The following is a 24,428-nucleotide window of genomic DNA, read 5'->3' as shown; positions in this document are numbered from 1 at the left end:
ATGCATGATGTGCCTTTGAGGGCGTTTAGTGAGGATGGATTGAGCTTATTAGCATCTAAAATAGGGGAACCGAAAATGTTAGATTCATACACGGCTTCGATGTGTACTGAATCTTGGGGTAGAAGCAGTTTTGCTAGAGCTCTCATTGAGGTGCATGCTGGATCCGAGTTAAAAAGAACAGTGAAAGTGGCGGTCCCAGGGCTGGGTAATAGTGGATTTTCGATGGCTGAGGTGAAAGTAGAATATGATTGGGAGCTGCTTAGGTGTGCTACGTGTTGTGTTTTCGGGCATGAGAGCAACCAATGCCCGAAAAATTTGAAAAGGGTAGTGGATGATGGAACCAAGAGTGATGCGGATAATTTTAAGGAGTTTAAAGGCAAGAATAAAAAAGGGGGACAACAAGGATTTCAGGTGTATAACAGGAAGCCGAAGAAGGTTTATAGGCCGATTATTAAAGCCAATACTCAATCGGATAAAGCTTCTTCGTCCGCTAATCAAGTTAAGGTGTCAAATCCGTTTGATGTGTTACAAGACGAGGAGACGGTCAATAGAATGAATGAGTCTAGTGCTATTCCGGTGAAACAAGGGAAATCTATCAATAAGGAAGTAAGGGTTCTACGGATCAGATTATTATAGATGATATTAGAGTGGATGACCTGTTAGATGAGATTCCAAAGTTTATGGATAAGAAGATTGATGGTAATAAATCTGAGGGTGCAAGCACACCCGGTAACGGGGTTTCTAATGGGTAGCATCGTCGCTTGGAATATTAGGGGGTTGAACCGCTCCCTTAAGCAAAAGGAGGTTCGTCAGGTAATTTCTGATAATCATGTACATGTATGTGCTATTATGGAAACTCATGTGGAGGCTTCGAATGTGTCGGATGTTTGCAAAAAAAGTGTGTAGTAACTGGAAATGGGCCACTAATGCTAGTTGTTGTTCTAGAGGGACGCGAATAATGGTGGGCTGGGATGAAAATATTGTGGATGTTATGATTCTTGCTCAAACGAATCAGGTGGTTCATACGCAGATTGTGTTCAAGCTTGATAAAAAGTCGTTGTTTTGCTCTTTCGTTTATGCGGAAAATTATTATAAGGATAGAAGGGATTTATGGAAGGACCTTTGTCAACACCACTCGTTTATGCGGAATAAACCGTGGGCCATTATGGGTGATTTTAATGCTACGTTGGAATCGGACGATACTCTAACGGGAACCTCTACGAGCAGTATTAGTGCAAGGGAATTCAAGGAATGTGTGAATGCTATTGATGTGTTTGATGTCAATAGCTCCGGTTTTCATTACACTTGGACGAACAAACAAAAAATTGGGAATGCAATATTTAAACAGATAGATCGGATTCTAGGGAATGTGTGTCTTATTGATGTATTTAAAGATACGGCGGCCCGTTTTTTGCCGTATCGGGTTTCTGACCATACGCCTTGCATTCTTGTTCTTCCGAATGTGGAACGGAAAAAACCTAAGCCTTTTAAGTTTGTAAACTTAATTGCGGAGAAGAGTCGGTTTCGAGAGGAGGTTACTCGGGTTTGGGAAATAGATTTTTCGGGTTATGCTATGTTTAAGGTGGTAAAGAAACTTAGGCTCTTGAAGGGACCTCTTCGTAAACTCCTGTTTGATCAAGGAAATTTGCATGACAAGGTTAAAAATACGAGGAAGCTTTTGGAGGAGTATCAGGTCGAGCTGGATAGGAGCCCGGGTAATGGCGAGTTGATGACTAAAATTGATAGTGCGCTTTGTATGTATAAAGAGGCTGTTCGGGATGAAGCGTTATTTTTTCAGCAGAAGTCCAAGGTAGACTGGCTGTCTTTGGGAGATTCGAATACTAGGTACTTTCATAATGTGTTGAAAGCAAAGAATCATAGGAGTCGTTTTTTTTCCATTCGGGACTCGACCGGTAAGATGTTTGAAGGTAGTGATGTACCTCCGATTTTGGTGGACCATTATACGAGGTTCTTCGGTACTAATGTGGAGACTTTGGCGCAACCTACTCATGATTTATTTGTTCAGAGGTTGTCGGTTGTTAAAGCTCAAAATATGGCTCATCAGGTTTCGGATGAGGAGATTAAAGAAGCGATGTTCTCGATCTCGGGAAACAAAGCTCCGGGGCCCGATGGGTACACGTCTATTTTCTTTAAAAAATCTTGGGATATTGTTGGTCAGGAGGTTTGCAAAGCGATCCGGGATTTCTTTCAAAATGGGAAATTACTTCAGCAACTGAACCATACTGTGATTTCTTTAATCCCTAAGGTATCTACGCCTACTTTAATTACGGATTATAGACTGATTTCTTGTTGCAATACGCTCTATAAATGCATAAGTAAGATCATCTCTAACCGTATTAAAGAAGGATTAGGTGATATTGTGAGCATTAACCAGTCTGCTTTTGTACCGGGTAGAAAAATTTCAGATAATATCCTGTTAACTCAGGAACTTATGCACAATTATCATCGGAATATTGGTCCTCCTAGATGCGCGTTTAAGGTGGATATTCAGAAAGCCTACGATACGGTTGAATGGAAATTCCTAGAGACTGTCTTAGTGGGATTTGGTTTTCACCCGAAAATGGTTATGTGGATCATGGCTTGTGTCAATTCTACAACGTTTTCGATTGCGATGAATGGGAACCTTTATGGCTACTTTAAAGGTAAGCGTGGGCTCAGACAGGGGGACCCAATGTCCCCTTATCTCTTTACATTGGTGATGGAGATTCTGACTTTGATATTACAGAAGCAGGTGTCGATCTCTTCGGAGTTTCGATTTCATAATAAATGTGAAAACCAAAGAATTATCAATCTATGCTTTGCAGATGATCTGTTCCTGTTTGCTAGGGGGGATCAGAAATCGGCAAAATTTATTATGGATTCTCTTAACAGTTTTAAAAACATGTCAGGGCTTGTGCCTAGTATATTAAAGAGTACTGTCTTTTTTGGCAATGTGGTGGACTCAGCTAAAGCTCGGATTCTAGAGATTATGTCATTTGAGGAAGGGGTTTTGCCTGTCAAGTATCTAGGGGTTCCTCTTATATCTACTCGGCTTAATTACAAAGATTGTAAATGTCTGGTGGAAAAAATGGAAGCTCGAATTACTGACTGGAAAGCTAAGTGTTTATCGTTCGCTAGTAGATTGCAATTGATCAGGTCGGTTTTGTCTTCTTTGCATGTTTATTGGGCATCGGTTTTTATTCTTCCAAAACGTATTATACACGAGTTGGAGGAAAGAATGCGTATGTTTTTATGGACTCAAGGGAATAGAACCAAAGGTAAGGCGAAGGTAAATTGGAAAGCTGTTTGTTTACCAAAAGATGAAGGTGGGTTGGGTATCCGTAGGGTTGGTGATATGAATAAGGCCCTTATGGTAACACACATATGGAATCTGCTTACTAACCGAGAGTCGTTATGGGTGAAGTGGATACATTCTTATCATATACGAGGTAGGAATTTTTGGGATGTGCCGATTAAGAATAATATAACTTGGTGTTGGAGAAAGATGTTAAAGCTGAGACCTAGTATTCGGGATCATATGTGGGTTAAGTTGGGCGATGGTATGAGCACTAGTGTTTGGTTTGATAAATGGGATCCGATGTGCCCGATCAGTAGTATCATTACGCCCAGAAGCATAGCGAATGCAGGTTTTAGCATGAATGCTCGAGTTGCTGATGTGTTTATAAATGGAGAATGGATTTGGCCAGGGTCTTAGGTTACTCGTTTTCCGAGGCTGAGTAATCTACAAAACCCGGTTTTAGAGCCGTTTAAACAAGATAAGCTGATATGGTCTACTTCTAGTGGTCGAGACATGGAGTTTTGTACATCGACGGTTTGGGAGGAGTTGCAGAATTCTCAACATGGGGTGCAATGGTCGGGTGTGGTTTGGTTCCCTCAGGCTATTCCTCAGCATGCTTTTCTTGTATGGCTTCTTGTGCTTAAAAAGTTGAGGACTCAAGATGTGATGATTAGATGGAATCCGGGCAATGCTAATTTCAGCTTGTTATGTTGCTCTCTATGTACAAGGGGTCCTGACTCGCACGAGCATCTGTTTTTTGAATGTGATGTCGCTAAGAAAGTTTGGTATGAAGTTCGTGGGAAAGCGGGTATGGATAGGATTCAGCAAACATGGACCGATATCTTTGAATATTTGGTGGGCATAGCAAAGTCTAACATGGCCGAACACATTATTGCGAAAATTGTAGTTTGTGCAACAGCTTATTTTGTTTGGGAAGAGCGTAATCGAAGGCTTTTCACCGACAAGCGAAGAAGTAAAGACCAGCTGGTAGAGATTATGTTATCCACGGTTAGAATGAAACTTCACACAATGAGGTTCAAGAATTCCATCCACACGACAAGAGTCATGCAGGAGTGGAGTCTACCGAGAGGTCTTCTAGTGGCGGATGATGATTGTGGCTAAGTTTAGTGTTTTGTTTTGAGTTGGTTAATGGTCGAGTTAATGGTGTGTTTGTTTAGCGTTTTCTGTTTGTTTTACGCTTGTTTACTCTTGTATGGCATGTCATACATGAGAACTGGAGGCAGTTTAGTCTTCACTTAGTTTATATGTTTGGATGGTAATAAAATTTTACCGGGGTAACCCTTTACCCAAAAAAAAAAAACTATGGAGAGACCTTCTGCAAGCTGCAAGCAGATAATCTGGTTTGTTAATGACACAAATGTGTATGCACAAGACCTTTGAAGGATACCTTACAACATATAACCAGTTAATGATGCGAACTAGGCAGCTATTTCTCAAGGTTACTGAGGTCCAAATTTTATTAGCGTTTGGTTCCATGACTTATTAGCTTCCTTACTAACATATTTAACACAGTTGCTATTCATAACACCACTAATTCAAAATTAAAAAATGAAAGGATATATTTGCCAGATGAAGTTGATGATTTTGCCCTCTCTCTTGATGTATTTCCAGTTGGGGTTTTGTTTGACACACATTGGGAATCAAACATTCGAGTTCTTATCCATATCCTTATAATTTAACTATAACACACATTTACCTTATCAATTTAAAAAGTTTTCAAAAAACCTTCCACATATCTTTCTATATTCAATTATATATTATTTCTTTTAATCAATTTTTACCATTCTTTATCTCTTTTCCACTCAAAAAAAATTATTAGAGCATTTAAAATTAATCTCTTATATTTATGTGAATGAGCTAGTTATATTATAAGTAATGATTGTGAGTGGTTATGATTGGATGAGAGATAAAATATATGAGAATGTTAGTGTTCATATGTAAACATATATGAGAAACACTGTTCACCCCTTATAAGTTTTTTAGTATTTTTAAAGGTGGTCGTGAGCATGGTTGCAAAAGTCTCTAGGCGCTACTTAGTCGGATTTGAGAGTACTCGGCCTACGCAGAGATTACTTAGGGAGTAATCAGCCTAGGGGAACAATACTCGGGTCTCAATAGTCTACCTTGTAGCGAGTACTCGGTGAGTACTCGGAGTCTAGAGGGGACTTTTACAACTATGGTTGTGAGTGAAGGAGAGAGAAAAGATAATAACAAAGGTAATAAAAAAATTTTAATTGAAAAGGAGAGAGAAAATAGAAATTTTTAATAAAATTATATGGATATGGATAAAGGGGTGGAGTTCCTCTACAAAGTATGTTTTGTCTAAAAAGTGTAAGAAGTGATTATGATCATTAGATTAGGTAATTGATAGATGAGATTAAATGAGTGGCAAAATTGTAATACTTGTTTTAATTAAATTGATTGATTTATTGAATTAAGGATATAAAAGTAAATTGCGTATGCCTTAAATTTAGGAATCACATGCAACCCCTCCCCCCCCCCCCAATCTTTTTAGAACGTCAATAACTTTTTTATACATAACTTGTTTTTAAAAAAATTACACCATAATAATGAGCGTTTTTTGTAAGACCCTACAATTTGAGCCAAAACGACGCAACGGAAAATGAACCGTAAAATTTCTTTCTTTTAACTACTCTAACGTACTAAAATACCGTTTAGGTCAACCCTTCTAACATAAATACATCATTCATCATTTATTTAATGTAACTATGTTAACAAATGATTACAAACAACATGACCGCTTTCCTGTACAATCCATGATCTTCAACTTGATCCTCGTTCACTTGTCCATCATGAATATTTGACTAACCTGCAGTCACCATATATAACCAACACGTTAGTACATGGTAACATCATATATAATTTAATACATATACTTAAAAAGGCTATATCACATTCTACTACGTAAGGTATTCCATTGAAACATCCTCTCGATTTTATTTACTCGAGTCCGACACAATTCCTCGAGAGTTCGGCGTTCCCATACCTGCACTCCATTTATTTCATTCTCAATAGTAACATGGTTAGGAGTACGTGATCTCAAACATATTGAAAACCCACATCTTCACATATACGTATACCAGTGATCTACAATCATTAGATTACAACACGTGTATACACTTTCATATATCTAAGTACATTCATACGTATCCCATTCATATGTACGTACATACAAGTTCACACTACTTACACATGCTACAGTTCCATATCTACATACATACAAGTCACATTCACGTATTTGTAAGTTGAGCCTTATCTACAAACATATCAACACGAATCAATGCAATTACAAACAAACATAACTGACTAACTTCCAACAAACTTGATGAACATTCGATTAACATGATGAACATATCAGTAACATGGTGAACATTCCAGTAACATGATGAACATTCCATTAACATGATGAACATTTCAGTAACATGATGAACGTTCCAGTAACATAATGAACATTCCATTAACATGATGAACATTTCAGTAACATGATGAACATTCCAGTATCATAATGAACATTCCATTAACATGATGAACATTTCAGTAACATGATGAACATTCCAGTAACATAATGAACATTCCATTAACATGATGAACATTTCAGTAACATGATGAACATTCCAGTAACATAATGAACATTCCATTAACATGATGAACATTTCAGTAACATGATGAACATTCCATTAACATGATGGACATTTCAGTAACATGATGAACATTCCAGTAACATGATGAACATTCCATTAACATGATAAACATTCCGTTAACATGATGAACATTTCAGTAACATGATGAACATTTCAGTAGCATGATGAACATTCCAGTAACATGATGAACATTCCATTAACATGATGAACATATCAGTAACATGGTGAACATATCGTTTACAGAGCACAGTTGTCACAATCAAGTCTAACCTTCGTCACCTGGTTATCAACATATATTAATAATTCATATTCATATTTTAGATAAAAAAACCCTAACCTTAAAATGACATTATACCAATCTTTAGTGTTCAATTAAAGAATTATTGTAGTGGTGTCCGCACGATAGGGCTGAGAACAAAACACTTAAGTTGGTGTTTAAAGGGTGTGCACATGGCGGTTTGATTCAGTTTTAAGCCATAATCATAACCAAATCAAAATTTATAGTTTGGTTCAGTTTTGAACCGGCTTTTGAACCAAGAAAAAAATTAGAACTAAACATGCCAAAGAGCCAATCGACGCAACTAAACAAAGCAACTAATGAACTTTGTTAAGTTACCCTTCTCTATCTATAAAGGTTTTCCTTTGACACTATTTTCTATAGACAAGTGATGCGAGACAAAATGTGTTTAGAAAAACTGTAATTTCACCCTCGTTTTTTGATCATTGACATATTTTTCTATAGACAAATGATGCGAGACAAAATGTGTTTAGAAGAACTCTAAATTCACCCTCGTTTTATGATGCTAAACTCCCTTTTAAAATCATGGTAAAAAGATAGTATAGATATTGTTATTTCTACGAGTTCTTTTAAATGTTTTAGTATCATTTATTATGTTCTGTATAACAATTAAAATTAAAATTGATAATTATATAAATCCCATCTTTGTCAGGTATTAATCTTTCTTCTATTTCTATTGGAGACAGTGGATGAAAAATCTTAACGAAATCATGTAACTCTTTGAAAATACTGAGATTCATAGTCTCTTTTACCGCTTTCTTAACAGAAATATCTATTAATCAAACATGAACATGATATAAAGTCCTAACTATAGTCCCAACATGTGTAGAGTCATAACCCTTCCCTTCTTTTTTTTAATGACAACCTAAAACTCTCGTCCTATCTTCTCAAACCCTAAAAAACAAAACAACACCAAACAACCGTGAATAAAACTGATAAAAAATTACATAGAGAGGACTCGAATCGAATACCATTTGTATGAAAACAAGAGGCCTTCCACTAGACTGTGACTATTTCTTGTAAATAGGGTTACCTCTAATTATATTTATGGGTTCGCTATAGATTTGTTATATATATATTTTTTTAAACTTTCGGGCCCTCTTACGTTTTTGGCCCTGTCCGGTGGCCCACCCTGCACCTGGCCCAAGCCGGCCCTGGCTTTATCTATAATCCAGAAATGTATTTCAATAGTTTTAAAAGAATAAAAAACACTTGATAACTGTGGTGTATATTTTGATATTCTTTTTAATTTTCCTGCAGAAATGTGGATTATCATAGAGACATGGCTGAATCTAAGTCTGGAACTTACAAGAAAGTGATTTATGATCTTTCAATGAAAGCATATGAGGTATGCCAAATGACCTGCAACTTTGATTAACTCTGTTTCTCACTTGAGTTGGGATGTTTATTATTTGAGCTAATTGAATAACACAAAAATTATGTCTACCTATGCTAAACATAGCAAAATTGACGTGTTGGGTAACGGGTCAAAATCAAAGATTTTTTCCATCATTGCGTGTGGATCATGTTGTCTTGACCCATAAAGATTTTTTCACTATCTCTAATAGGTAACTTGTGTGTTTGTCCTCAGAGGACATGGTGTAGTGGTAACGTATATCCCCTTTATGTGGAGGTATACGGGTATTTTAGGAATATGTTAGTTTGCCAATAAAAAAAGTAATTTACGTGTTTAAAGTGATCCTAAGAGGCTGCATGCATTTAGGGGTGTCCAAACTGCTCGGCGCTCGAAGATCGTTCGACGATCGTTCGAAAAAGCTCGGAAATTTGCTCGTTCGATTCCTTGCTCGGTTAAAACCGAGCCGAGCAGCTCGGTTCGGTTTAAAAACGAACCGAGCACGAGCATAGGTACGCTCGCTCGTCGCTCGTTCGGTTTCGATCGAATTTATTATTATTATTATTATTATTATTATATATTATATTTATTAAATACATATATATTATATTTATTAAATATAATAAACATGTAGCATATCCAATTATACAGCCCCTAGAATCATGTAGCAAATTTTATGTTTTGAATTCAGTTTTTGATTGAAGATGTCTGGAATGACTTCAACGTGTGTTTTGGAAATTATTTTGCATTTTTGATGTTCTTAAACATTAAACATTGGATGACATTTTGTGTTTTTTTGTGGGACTTTTTATGTTTTTATTTTGTTAAATTGTTAAAGTGTATGTGAGACATATAAGTTGGTGAATTTTGGTGAATGAATGTCTGTGTAGGAATGCTAAATAAAACTGAGCAAAAGCGAACCGAACCGAGCGGCTCGGTTCTAAACCGAACCGAGCACGAGCATAAGATTTCCGCTCGATTTCCTAAATCCGAACCGAACCGAGCGGCTCGGTTTCAAACCGAACCGAGCACGAGCAGACCTCCGCTCGGTTCGGTTCGGCTCATGAACACCCCTACATGCATTACAATTTAAGAGATTGGAATCCATTTTCTTTTTTCATTTTTTATTATTTTGTAACTAGAATGTAAAGCAGAAGTTAAAACATAAACCCTTCATTAACTTACTCTGTTTATGCTTGAATTTCAAATTTAATATGAATCACTCTTAGTATTAGCATAATTTTATTCAAATGGACTGTAAGTCAAAGATGTATAGATTAGATTTCAAAAATTCAACAGGTCATTAATTAATTCAGTTCTTTTATTGTTTGCCCTGATCTTCTGTACGTTTATTTTATATCTATTATAACATCAATAAAGGGCTGCTCTTTTTTAACATAATTCTATATGGGGTATTTACAAGACAATTTTAGTTTATATTCTTACTTATTGGGTATTTTTCTATTAAATTTATATTGTAAAATATTGTGGTCTTAGTAATCAATAAAATTAGAGTTGTTTTAAACAACGTTACTACGTTAGTGTAGCATTTTGCCCATTGAATTAGTTAAAAAATACTTATATCATGCATATCTTTGTTTAGTGTTGTTATTTTAAAAGTTCGATTATTAATTTATATTTAATTCCAATTCAAATTGTTATAAGAGGGGTGTTGGGTAATGGAGATAGAATAATGTTTTGGTTGGATGTGTGGGTGGGGTCGAGTCCACTGCATCAGTTGTTCCCCTCCCTGTTGGCCCTTGACTCGAACAAGATCAGACAGGTTGAATGTTGGAGGAAGTGGTCTGAGAGTGGCGTGGGCCTGGTAAAGGGCCTTGCTTCTTCCCGAGGAGTTTGAGGATTATGGCTGCTAAGATCATTACGCATTTCGGTTCTGGGATTTGGATGACTCAAAGGTTTTCACAGTTAATAGCTTAAAACGGGGGCTGCAAATGGTCAGATCTCCGGATTATTTTTTTAAGTGGAATAAGTGGGTGGCCTAAAAAGGTTTCAATCGTTGTGTGCAGGGCTGAAAGAACCGTCTTCCAACATCAAACACTTTGCTTAAAAGGATTTTCTTGCCATTGCGGATCTTTGTGTGTTTTGTGGGGAAGTCTCTCAATTGTGTCAACACATCTTCATGTCTTGCTCCTATGCAAAATTGGTGTGGCAGATTCTATCCCAGTGGTGTAATGTTCAATCGACCTATGCTTTCAGCTTACGTTATCTTGGGGAGAAGAAGAAAGCATTCCACGCCGTTATTCTGACTGCTATTTGCCATTTGGTGTGTGGCGTACGCGAAACGATAAAATGTTTAATCAAGCGCATGTGTCTTTGGTGAAAGCTGTAGAAGAAATGAAAGCTTTGCGTTTTTTTTGGGTGAAGAATAGATCGAAAGAGTGGTCCATTACGTGGCGATGGTGGAGATCGTTTAATATCTTCAATGTAGGTTGATTTGTGTTTTGTTTTGTTTTGGTAGTGTAATTTTAAATTGTGATGCAATTTGTAACTTTAGTTATCAAAAAGTATATAATTATTTTTAATTGTATATTCACTTTGTCATTAACTTAGCTAATATGTCACTTTATTTAAGTTTGGAGCAACACCAATGATTATTTCGTATTTGTTTTTCTCAGTTCATAGTAAATCAATCATTACATAATTAATTGAACATTCCTTTCTTCTTAAGTTTTATGTCTACCACTATTAAATATTATATGATTCATGGAGATGTTATATTTTCATAGAGATTTAATTTCATTCGATTTTCATATACCGGAAGCTTTCATGTATGGCTTAAATTGTAGGGTATGAGATTATTTTGGCATGGTTCATATAATGATTGCTAGATGAACAAAATTATTAGGAGAATAAGGAAATGTAGTCTTATTGAATAAAATTATTTATTTGGCATATATGTAAGTTCATATATAGTTATTTTATTTCATATGATATGATGAGGGGAAATATGTTGTTGAATTAAACAATTGGTGTGATCTAAAAAATTTATGGGCAATAGGCCCCTTTGGCTATTCATCCACCATGGTGTGTCTTCTTAGGTGTATGAGTTTCGAAAACATTCTTATACATAGATCTCATTATGAATTAAAATAGAATTAGCTTTATATAGAAACTTTGAATTCATATGGAGGCAAAGTTGGGATACTTATGAAATTCAACTAAAAATCTTTATATGCTTTTTTTATATATATGAGTAAATCTAGCCTTTTTTAACCAATATTTTTTTTCCTTTTAACTTAATCAACTTATCATTTGTCGTGTAAGGATTTCATCACAATGATCAGAGTACTAGGTTTGACCTTAATCGATGAGTCTTAATAAAAGAAAAAAGAAAACAAAATAACATTTTGTATGGGTTTACGAAACATTTTTATACTGAGATCTCATTAAGAATTAAAAGGTTATTAGCTTTACACGAAAACTATGAATACACATGGAGACAAAGTTAGGATACTGATGAAACCGAACAAATAAATTATTGTGAGAAGGGAAAGAAGATACGAATGAGTTTGAAAATGTTGTTTATGTACCTTTTATTATTAAAAACTAAATTTTCCTAACCCGGGATGTTCCCGGGTGATAGCCTAGTAAATATAAATAAATAACAATCCGATAATCATAAACCAGTTAGAGCAATCTGATAACGGGAAACAAACGAACACCTTTGTAGCTCATCTCACACACCAAACATTCAATCAATCCTCTCTCTCTCTCTCTCTCTCAAGGTAATACATCTCTTTCAATTGCGTTGATCATATTATTCCAATCATAATCATACATCATTCATCAACAAACTTTAATTTTGTTCATGCACTTTAATTTCGTTCGCATCAAGGCATCTTTAAACTTTAATTTACGTTTTACCGAAATTGAAAACCTAATTTAGGTTTACTTTTTAGGAATCGCCAACTGTTGTTACCGTTAGGTTATTGATGTTCGGATTGGTTAATTGTTCATGAATTTGACGCTAATCGGTTTAGATTGATGTTAATTGTATTGATTTGTGATTGATTACTGTTTTGAATACATTCTGTATTGTTTGGGAGATTGAAGGTATGAGGATTGTGGATGAAATCATGAAATTGAAGCTCATTTGATCTAATTGTTTGATTGATTTGATTTAGTTACAGATCCAATGCATGCAGTTGGTTTTGTTTTTTTATCCAGATTGAAGGTGTTAAGCATACTTGTGTTGCTTGAGAATTAGGTTTTGTGTTTCTTTCTTTCTTTTTCTTTTTTAACTTTTTTTTTCTTTATAAGTAACCTATAGGGAGGGAAATTCGAGTCGGTATGGTCTCAATTAGACGCAGAGCGTGAGAAAGAATTATAAACAGCGAGTAATTTTTAAAGAATTTGATTTAAAACAGATTGATCAAACCAATACAAGAGGTGTTCTTGTATAGTGAGTTTTAAATATGGCGAGTATTGCCAAATTTTTGGATTTTTTTTTATTTTTTTAAAAAGAAACAAAAAGAAAGTTGGTGACGGGTTTCGAACCCGCGCCCCCCGATTCCCAAAGAACAATGTAACCAGCTGCACTAAAGCTGTCGGTAGGAGTTGCAAAGTAGGAGTTATATACTAAAATTAAGTACACACTACACAAAATAGACGTGTAAATTATGTCGATCAATGGTTTACACGTTTTAGGTGAAAAAGGAAAGGATTGAAGATAGTTCAAATGGGGAAAATTTTGAGTGACGAAACCGGAGCCTTAAATGAAGGAAGTTGGGCGGGCCAAACTGCTTATGGAGTTGGCCATGGGATTCGGCTCGTCGAGACCTTTCCGTCCGCTGGTTATGGGCCCGTAACTCTACTCCTATCCCAAGTTGTTTGAAGTTTGGTACCCTGCTTCCCTTTGTTCAATTGGTCCATATAATTTTTTGCTGACTCTTGGATCAACTCCTTATCACAAATTGAGTGTAGGTGGTCATTATGAGATAAACACTTTTAGAACTTTGATCAATGGACTGGAGAGCAGCAGTTAAATACTGTTTTTAACCCTCAAATTTATGATTGATATATTTAAGCTGTCATCACTCTGAACTTACGATTGAAGGCAGAGTACAAATCATTTAAATACATGTTAGCCCATCAAGTTGAGATATTATATTCTCCTTTAACTATAGTTGGAAAATACGCATCTGCTAGCATAATATTTATGAATGTATAGACAATATCTGTTGCAAGATTTTAAGGAAAATTGACTCTTCAATGACAACTTATGAAATAATTCTATGGTGACAGTCATTCTGGATGGTTCAACAAACAGATACTAAGTTCAGTGAATACGTTCTGGCAAATTCAGAAACCAGCTTTACAAAGCAGGATAAGAAGACAACTCTAAGAGATTCGCAACATGAAAATAGAAATATGGTGCCCAAATCCGACGGAAGCTTTCTTTTGAAAGACAATGGGCCTGTTGTTGAGCCCATTAAGCTTACAGGAACCAAAAGATCCCAACAAACACCTGCAAGTAGTAATGGGCATCTTGTATATGTTCGCAGGAAAACAGAATCAGAACAACATAAGAAGAGTACAGGTAACAAAGCAAATGATCAATGTAGGAAACTAGATGAAAAGAATCATGAACAACATCCAGTGAATGGTTCTACAACGTGTATTCCTGAACCAAAGACATCAGAAGGCGTATCTGGAAAGACCAATATCACCTCGCCTGTAATAGATTCCAGTTGTATTCAATCAAACAATGCCAAGGTTGTAAGTATTCAGCATTGGGAAGAGAGATATTTCAAACTGCAGAACTTTCTAAAGGCTCTGGATTCATCAAATCAAGATGATTATCGCCAGAGTATGTGCTTCCACCCCGCATATTTATTTTATCTCTTTTTTACCTTACTTTTATGACCATTTTTTTACCTATTTGTCAGTGCTACGATCCCTCTCGTCAGTTGGACTTAGCAGAGTTGCAGTTGAACTAGAAAAGAGATCAATTCAGCTCTCTATGGAGGAAGGTAATATTAAAGTGTATAAATTGCATGCTCACAAATTACATATTTAAATTATTTGGTGGTAAATGAAATTATTTCATCACTTTTAATATAGAGAAAAAAAAAGTTTGCTATATAGTTTTCTATGACATATGATCTCTTTCACAGTATAGAATGTTTTTAGTCTCTGAGTAAGTAATTTAAAGATTCCCACTTGATCTCCTTGGTAATCACATATAATATTAACCAAGATAATCCTAGTTTCTTTTCTGCTAGCTAGAGATACCAATTGAGAAAAAAATGATCGTCCGTGTTATTTAATTTGCTCAAGAACCGTTAGATCTGGCAAACACAACAAAAGGTTTCAAGGTTAGCACGAAGGTGAAGGAATAATGCATGATAATAAGCTATATTATTAAATCGTTCAGAACAATAACTGACATATACTTAACTAGGTGGTTTGTTGACCTAATTGCATCCTCCCTAATGATAAAGAACCATTTGATGAATTAACAGTGTAGGGTACACCTCCAGGCTCTTGTTTGTCCATTTTTTATGGCGATGAAGGCACCTGATGGTTCATAAAGTATCTTACTGATATTCCTTCCTTAATCAGCCACTTAAAGAAAAGTAGTTTGTATAATTGTAAGTATTAACCATGAAATAAAGAGTGCTTCCTTAGTTCCTCGTTCCAATGTTGGCTTTAACATACCCAAATACCGACAAAGGAAAAAAGAGATTTCGAAAACAAGAAATTGATGCATAGATTGATCTTTGTCACCATCTGGAAGCTTCCCTTCAAAAATACTATAGTAGGACTTGTGGTTTTCCGGTGAGTGCTTCTAAAGGTGCTTAGGTAGCGGTGATTTTTTTGTTGTCGGTTCTCATGTTGAATGCGAACCCAGTGGTGGTACCAAGGCGGCAAGATACGACTTGTGGTGGCAGCTAGGGGTTGGAAGTAATTTGGCTTGACCATTTTTGGGGCCCAAAGCGAAACAAAAATTTGGGGCCCTAGTGTAATTTTTTCCCTGTTTTGAACAACCTGATTCATACATTCGATTTCGATTTAACATGAGCATATATAGGTTCGGGTTATGTTTGTCTTTAACGGGTCGAATCTTGGTTTTAAAAAGCGCGCCCTAGGCGCGCCTAGGCGCAAGGCGCAGGGCTTGGGGCTTTTTTGCTTCTCACCTTGTGTAATTACAGGAAGCGACCAAAAAGCGCATTTTTTGATGTTTTTTTGTGGGCTTTTTGGCCTGAGGCGCGCGCCTCATGTAACTTAGGCGTTTTACTGCATAAAAATGTTGTACCTTGGGTTTTTTGACTTGTACATGTAATTAAAATGGTATAAAAGCCTTACTTATAGCTATATTTTGGTTAAAGGAAGCTAAAAACCTATGGGATATGTATGGGATATATAAAAAAAATTATATAAATATCTTGCGCCTCGGGTACGAAAAGCCCACTGCTTTTACGCTTTGCGCTTCGCGCCTCAATTTTAGACCTCGTCGCTTTTGTGCGCCTCTCGCTTTTTAAAACCAAGGGTCGAATAAAAAATAGCTTATAAGGAACTATCGTCAACCAGTTAAAACCTTCTATATCATAAAAGAACATAATGAATACCATTTACAACACGGCCCAAGGAGCACATTCACATATTGCTTGCCAAAACAAGAATAGGACAGGGATTCGAAGTTTAGTCATCCCCTCAACTGTCTTTGTCTGTTATAATCTTGGGCTTAATCGTTTGGTTTCACATGAGAAATGGGCTGTAAAGTTGGCTGGTGAACTGTTGGCTAGAAGAGGGGCAGCTGTGATAGGGCCGATTATGGTTTCTTTGTGTCTTTGAGTCTGCCAATTTACTAAGTTAGTTGGTTTATTTGAATTTGGGTTGTTTTATTAATCTGTTATGGATCAAGGATAAACATGGGTTTGTTAGGTTGTTTCAGCGCTTATTGGTTCAGACCTCTTACTGGTTCAACACTTAATGGTTAAGACTATTTGTTTCAGAAGCAGATGTCTGAATGGTTCAGACATTTGCCTCTCAATGGTTAAACATTATACAGAGTCTGAATGGTTAAGACCTCTTATCTGAATTGGTCAGACATTTGCCTCTGAATGGTTAAGTATTATACTGGCTCTTAATAGTTCAGACCTCTTACTGGTTCAACACTTAATGGTTCAGACCTCTTTCTGGTTCAACACTTACCCATTCAGAAGTTGCCAAACAGCCCCTAAGTGTTCTGCTCTAGAGCAGTTGTGTTGGGATGCACTATGCGTGTTAGACTAAGTTATTTTATTAGATAGACAATATTATTATTATCGAGGGTATCAAATTGTAATTAGTTTATCATATTCAATTATCAATTTACAATCATATTCAATACCAAGATTTGATTATCCTTTAGTATTTGAATAATTCCTTGATGCTAGGAAGTAGAGCTTATTTAGAATTGGTTTGGGTGTAGTATTTATATAGGGTTAATGTTTTTGTTTTTTTAATCAAGTAATTCGGTTTTCAAAGTTTATAAAATTCGATCAGGTTGTTTGATCAACGTTCTGTGTATTTTCCTTTTCTTCTTGATGGTGATCTTCGAAATTCCTGCTGGTGATCTGATCCAAGGCCATTATATAATGCCATTGAATTAGACCAACCAACGAACCAAACATATAAATAGAAGCTACATGCATATTGCATACAAGTATTTCTAATTAGCAACAAAAAACCACAAAATAAAGTTAAATCACCTTCAGTTCAATTTGGCAGCAACAACACAACATTTTAACTGATTTGGAAAAGGTTGTAGTTGAGCAAAAATTGAAAGGGGATGCTGAACGATCTCAAGAACATTCACCTCTGCTACAATCACATAACCAATATTATGATCAGAAGGAATTCGGTTCATGCCCGTAAAAAGGATCAAAACCAATATTTATAGATAAACATTGCATGAATTCAATTCTTTGGGGAGTAAACTGCTAAAATCATCCCTGAGGTTTGACTCAAATTGCTAGATCAGTCCAAAATCAACTTTTTTTGCTAAAACAGTCCCTGAGCCTAGTTTCTGTTGCTATTTCAGTCCAATAAATTAACACCGTTAGAACCTCCGTTAATGAATGGGTAAAACTGCTAAATTCGTCCCTGAGGTTTGATTCAAGTTGCTAGAACAGTCCAAAATCAAGTTTTTTGAATTTGTTAATTATAAACTTATTTAGGTATATAATTTTTCTAGACTTGCATTAGTTTTTTGAATTTGTTAATTATAAACTTATGTAGATTATAAACTTATTTAGCTATATAATTTTTCTAGACTTGCATTGATTTTTTGAATTTGTTAATTATAAACTTATGTAGATTATAAACTTATTTAGGTATATAAATCATTAATATCACAAGATTATAAACTTATTTAAGGCGGGTCCAGTTATATTTATGTTCATTGAATAAATCATTAATATCACAAGAGAAAAAAAATGGTAAATGACAGGTTCTTAATGCATCAATACTTGTACCAAATACATTATATATTTTCTTAAATGTCTTAAAATTTAAGATAAATTACATGTCTACCCTAAATATATAATTTAAATTTGTGTTTAGTTATAAAAATATAAATAGAATGTAGCTCTTTTGGAGAGCGCAATTTTATTTGACCTGTCTTAAACACTGGTTTGACCCGAACCCGTTTTGACTTAAACCAAAATAATCCTTTTTATGAGACTTGTTCTGGCACGACATGTTGTCCGACCTCACCTGAATGATAAGTATTATTAAATAAGAAACCACTTAATTAAGTAGAAAAAATGAATAAAAGAACTTTATAATACAAATATTAAATTAAAATAATTGATAAATATTATGAATTAAATAAAAACAAATAAAAATTATGTTAATTTCTTAATATTTAAATTTACATATAATGTTTGTATTTTTCATAACTAAATATTGTTTAAATTAACTGTTGTCTTATTTAAATCCTTAAATAAATACTAAATATTTACATGGTAACAACAACAACAACAACAACAACATCAAAATAAAATCAGTATTTAAGGCTGGGCCGGTTAAATTACGCTCTTCAAAAAAGCTACATTTATAATTTTAAAACTAATTTTATTTAAATTAAATTAAGTATTATCTTATTTAAATACTTAAGTATATAATTAGTAAATATTTAATGATAATAATAATAATAATAATAATAATAATCAAAATAACTAACAAATAATTTTTCAAAATAACTAACAAAAGGATTTTTTCTCTTGTGATATTAATGATTTATATACCTAAATAAGTTTATAATCTAAATAAGTTTATAATTAACAAATTCAAAAATTAATGCAAGTCTAGAAAAATTATATACCTAAATAAGTTTATAATCTAAATAAGTTTATAATTAACAAATTCAAAAAATTAATGCAAGTCTAGAAAAATTATATACCTAAATAAGTTTATAATTAACAAATTCAAAAAACTTGATTTTGGACTGATCTAGCAACTTGAATCAAACCTCAGGGACGAATTTAGCAGTTTTACCCATTCATTAACGGAGGTTCTAACGGTGTTAATTTATTGGACTGAAATAGCAACAGAAACTAGGCTCAGGGACTGTTTTAGCAAAAAAAAGCTGATTTTGGACTGATCTAGCAATTTGAGTCAAACCACAGGGACGATTTTAGCAGTTTACTCTTCTTTGGGGTACCTGGCAATTTTCTTGGTTCGCGAAGTGGAACAAATAGCTATAGGTGGCAATCTTGACCTCAAATTAGTAAAGGCAATCCGGTACAAACATAAAGGACGAAAAGTGTAATTTACCCTTTGAATAATGCGTATGGTTAACCTTATCAAGTAAAATTAACAGCTTCGGTTTGATTTTGCAGCAAAGGAGGTCCAACGCGCCAAAATTGTCGACGTCTTGGATAAATTCCCAATAAGTGCTGGAGAACACTGGTCCATGCAGTGAAATTGCATAATCAGCTTGCAATGTATTATTCTGGTAACCCTCCTCCTGCTCAACACAGTTACCTCAGGTCAAACTTTGACCAATCGTGTGGTTATCTTCTGCATGTGTAGCTCTCTCCCCTGAAAAATAGTTGAAGAAGCAATTGTTAATAGTTAACATCTTTTTTTTTAATGTTTAAAAATAAATAATCATCTTGTATGCTTTTAATCTCCCTAAAACTGTTAAAATAATAAATGCTGGGGTGAAATGAAATAAAAATTAATTACAGGGACGTTATTGTAAAGTAAAACGAAAGTAAAAGAACATACACCGAAAAGTCAGGACCAGTGTCAGAACTAAAGTTACCAACTGCAAAATCAGACATGTACCCAACGCAGTATTTGTTGTAACCTGCTCTGAATTTGATCAAATATGTTCTGGAAATAACATGTACATAACTGAAAATAACTGCCTATCCACAGTCTCTCTCACACATACTGTGTGTAACCGTTCCCACTAACCATAAAGAACCCAATCGCCCATTTTTTCAACTTTTTTCTTTTCCCCATCTTTCATTCAATTCAATTCAATTCTGCTAAAAAAATGAACAGAGATATGATCATGGGTGGTGGTGGTGGTGCCACCAGTAGCACTTCATCGGACTTCCAACTCTACCCTTCTTCACCGGAGACTCAAGAGATCTTCCGGCCATCATCCCACTTCTCCGACGTCCGTCCGATCACCGCGGTAACTCCCCAACAACAGAACCCAAGAAAGAAACGAACAAAGATGATGAGGCTTCAAAACATGCCGACGGCGATCACTGGTGGCAGTTCTTGTAGCAGCAGTCATTCAACCAAACCGAAATACACGAAAAAACCTGACCCGAATGCTCCGAAGATCACACGTCCGTGTAGTGAATGTGGGAAGAAGTTCTGGTCATGGAAGGCGTTGTTTGGTCACATGCGTTGCCACCCCGAGAGGACATGGCGGGGGATTAACCCGCCGCCTGCGGTGGTGGATCACGGTGGTACTACTTCGACTAACGAAGAGCGTTACGTGGCATCGTGTTTGTTAATGCTAGCCAACGGTCCAAGCCGAGTTGCGGACTGTGAAGAGTTGTGTCATCCCGGATGGTTCGAGTGCACTAGTTGCAAGAAGGTGTTTGGGTCACACCAAGCGTTAGGGGGGCACCGGGCGAGTCACAAGAACGTAAAGGGCTGTTTTGCAATAACGAGAAAAGAAGGGGTTGAAGAAGTAGAGGAAGGAGAGATCGAGGGTCATTTTGAAAATATCAATACGATGATGATTGTGGGTAGTGGTAGTAGCAGTGAACACAAGTGCAGTATCTGTTCAAGAGTGTTTTCGAGTGGGCAAGCGCTTGGCGGACACAAGAGGTGCCACTGGGAGAAAGAAGACGAGGTTGTACCCGCTGCTTCAACGTTAGTACTCTCGCAGGGTGAGTATAGGTTCGATTTGAATTTGCCGACTGCGGCTCGAGAAGATTACTCAAGTTGTTCAAATGTAGGGTTGGATTTAAGATTAGGACTTTGATAGAGTAATATAATGTGTAAGTAATTGTGTTATTATGTTATTACTTATTAATAACCATTTCATCTCATGTCTATTGGCCTTTGAATTCTAGCCTCGTGACAAAACCATATAGCCCAACTCATTTTCGAACATAAAAAGATAACCGCTACAAAACAAATACCATGACCAGTTGAAAAAAAAAAAAAAAACAAAACAAACCATGACCAGGCCCAAACGCAAGCCCAATTAATAGTGATCTTGAATTCAGACAATGATCTTGAATTCATGAAGATTACAAAAATGATAGAATATGAATTCTAATAATAAATATATATGTCCTACATTGATGAGTAGTTCTAGATTAGTTTTATATCAAGTGCACTAAAATTAGATACAAAACTTATTTAAGAATAATAATAAATTAATAATAAAAAGTGTAAACCAAATACGAATTTCAACCGTTTATTTCAATCAGCAATTCTTTATTTATTTATTTTTTCGACACCGTTTCACGATTAAGAAGATAACTTATATATCGATATCGATATTTATATTTATATAATAATTATTCATCAAAAAATATATATTTAAAAAGTGCGGACAAGTAATTATCATCATGAGAATATCACTTGAAAACCGTTTTATTTATTTTTTTAAAGTACAAAATAATGATCTGGTGATGATGTGTATAACGTGCTTGAATATATACAATTTTAATATTAAAATAACTATTAATTAAATAAGCACAATTTTTCAAAAAGAAAAAAAGGCATCATTTTTTTTGCTTTGAACGGTATAAATCACACTAAATCTGTCTTTAACGAGGTTCGAACCCTTAATCAGAGAAACAATATCTTAACTCCAATACTTTATCAATTAAATCCAACGCTACAAAAAAGGCAACGGTATACCATACAATATTTCAATTTCAATTTTACCCCTTAAAATACATGTAAGTTTAGGATTACAATGCAGTTTAGTGATTAAAATAGTGTATTCAGAGTTGGATATTGTTTTAAAACATTAAAATAGAATGATCAATATACAATGTATATATTTACTAGGGGTGTACAAAAAAACTGAATTAACCGACTCATAACCGAATTAACCGATCAAAGCGAACCGATATAACCGAACCATACCAAAAACCGATGGATCGATTTAATAATTTTCTGAAAACCGACAATGGTAGGTCGGTTTTGGTTAACAAGATTTCTATACCCAATAAAAAAGAACCAAACCGATCTATTTTAAATATATGGTTAACCGAACCTACCCATTACATATCCATGATATAACTTTTTTTTGGAAAGACGAATTTCTTACTGCTTGTGAGATCTGAACTCAAGACCTCACACTTAAGTGTATTAAAAGGTTTTCCCTTGACACTAGACCACCAACCCAAGTGGTATCCATGATATATAACTAACCATCAGACATTTGATTTTGAGTTTTAGACATATTTTACTAAAGTCACGAACTTGTTAGGTTTAATGTACCCAAAAAAACACATGATGTTTAGTAATCCCCCCTAACTATAGACGTCGTATCCTTCTCTTCATCTTTGCTCCTTGAATAAAGATTTAAGATTTTCATCAATGACTTATGAATCGAAGAAAACTTAAAATTATACCAGCAACAACACATCATGTTTCACGAAAAAATAGATAACATGGGTATCAACATGTGTCCAGTATATTATAGTATTTGTTTCACCATTTGATATTGAGTGTTTTCTTATGTATTTTCAGGATTTAAAACAGAAATACTTGTTTTTATAGTTGGTGTAAAGAGTTGATCACCTCCAACAAAAACAAAGACTCACTCATACATTAATAATTTAATTAATATGAAGCTTGTTGATTGTCATTCTAATCAGGTTTTATTTTTTCACAGAGATTCTATCATTTTATATATTGCATGCATTTAACGTTTTTGTTCACAGTTAACCGGCCCGTTATAATCATCAAAACCGATTAACTAAAGCCGTCATAACCGATCGATTATGCTTATGGTTTTCCATTAACTGACTTCTCGGTTATGGTTATGGGTTTGGTTCAAAGCTGATCCAAATCGACCCATGCACACCCCTATATTTCACCAACTGGCTTGACACATTTCTAAATAGATACACGTTAATAAATAAAAAATCACGTAATCACTTGTACATATTGATATTGTTGGTTAGGTATAATGACAGAAAGAAAAAGAGTAGATTATGTAGTTAATGATTGCTTTATACATTATAGCTTAAGCAATATCAACACATGATTATGCAGTCTCTGTAGTATTTTGGTAAATGGTAAACATAGTTTATCGAGTTAAATGCCATTTTAGTCCCTGTGGTTTGCACCATTTTGCCAGTTTCGTCTAAAGGTTTCATTTTTTTACCTGTGGGTCTAAAAATGTTTCACCCTTGCCATTTTAGTCCACTGGGTTAACTTCATCCTTTTTTCCTGTTAACGAGAAGGGCAATTCGGTCATTTTATATGTAATTCTATTAACTAGAAGGACAATTCGGCCATATAAAATGACCGAATTGCCATTCTCGTTAACAGAAATAATGGATGAAGTTAACCCAGTTGACTAAAATGACAACGGTGAAACCTTTTTGGACCCACAGACTAAAAATGAAACCTTTGAACTAAACTGGCAAAATAGTGCAAACCACAGGGACTAAAATGACATTTAACTCTAGTTTATCCTAAATAAATAAACTTCTTTCATGATACAAAAAAAGTACAATTACTAATAAATAGATTAAGTAAAAAAGGATTTAGAACTCTTTTAATGTGAGATCAATTGCATGTTAGAGCTTAGAAGGTTTTATTTAATTTTTAAAGCAGCATAAACAAAGTTAATGTTATTGTTGAGATAACAACAAAAGAAATACCCAAACGTGTACGAATAATCTAGTCTGCATGACCAAATCCACAGTCTCCTACGTCACAAATTTGGTTTTTTTAGGTACTTTACTCCCTCTTGTTCTTATTTTAATGTCTATAAACAAAATATCAAATTTAACTAGTAGTGGAGGAACTAAAATTGCTGATGCAAAAAATTAGGTATGAAAAAAGAAAATTAACAAATTATAATTATCTGTCTAAGAACATTGAAAACCATTCTGAAATAGAAAAAGAAAATATAATGAGATAGAAGAAGCAATTTTTGGAAAATATAATGAGACTGACGAAGGGGATCATCATCATCATACTCACTAGAGTAAACTGCGGTCCCTAAGGTTTGGTTACTTTTCTCACTTTAATCCAAAATTCAAACCTTTTGTATCTGGGTCTCTGTGGTTTCAGTTTTATTGCCATTTTGGTTCAAAAATGAAATCAGGTCATACT

The 24,428-nt window shown here is 34.9% G+C and overlaps 2 protein-coding genes and 2 long non-coding RNA genes across 4 annotated transcripts; 3 read left to right on the top strand and 1 right to left on the bottom strand.

Annotated features, from left to right (window-relative positions):
* The first annotated feature begins 3,811 nt into the window (after positions 1-3,811).
* On the top strand, positions 3,812-4,420 carry LOC110893078. The gene has a single exon (XM_022140198.1). It carries the CDS (start codon positions 3,812-3,814, stop codon positions 4,418-4,420), a length of 609 nt encoding a protein of 202 aa, XP_021995890.1.
* A 1,519-nt stretch (positions 4,421-5,939) lies between these two features.
* On the bottom strand, positions 5,940-6,748 carry LOC110895285. The gene is made up of 2 exons (XR_002567018.2): positions 6,327-6,748; positions 5,940-6,149 (listed from the first exon to the last, which is right to left on the bottom strand). It is a non-coding gene; the product is annotated as an uncharacterized LOC110895285 (long non-coding RNA).
* A 2,964-nt stretch (positions 6,749-9,712) lies between these two features.
* Positions 9,713-11,222, top strand: LOC110895284. Its single transcript, XR_002567017.2, has 2 exons — positions 9,713-10,588; positions 10,661-11,222. It is a non-coding gene; the product is annotated as an uncharacterized LOC110895284 (long non-coding RNA).
* Positions 11,223-12,265: 1,043 nt separating this feature from the next.
* LOC110895286 (zinc finger protein ZAT3) lies at positions 12,266-21,172 on the top strand. Its single transcript, XM_022142568.2, has 4 exons — positions 12,266-12,379; positions 13,899-14,463; positions 14,543-14,626; positions 19,484-21,172. The coding sequence occupies exon 4, from the start codon at positions 20,149-20,151 to the stop codon at positions 21,097-21,099; it is 951 nt and encodes a 316-aa protein (XP_021998260.1). The 5' UTR covers positions 12,266-12,379; positions 13,899-14,463; positions 14,543-14,626; positions 19,484-20,148; the 3' UTR covers positions 21,100-21,172.
* The last annotated feature ends 3,256 nt before the right edge of the window (positions 21,173-24,428 follow it).

Source organism: Helianthus annuus, chromosome 12, assembly GCF_002127325.2.
Source record: "Helianthus annuus cultivar XRQ/B chromosome 12, HanXRQr2.0-SUNRISE, whole genome shotgun sequence".
In the NCBI taxonomy this organism is placed as follows: Eukaryota; Viridiplantae; Streptophyta; class Magnoliopsida; order Asterales; family Asteraceae; genus Helianthus; species Helianthus annuus.
The sequence above is the reverse complement of the archived record's forward strand: the minus strand, read 5'-3'. Positions and strand labels throughout refer to the sequence as shown.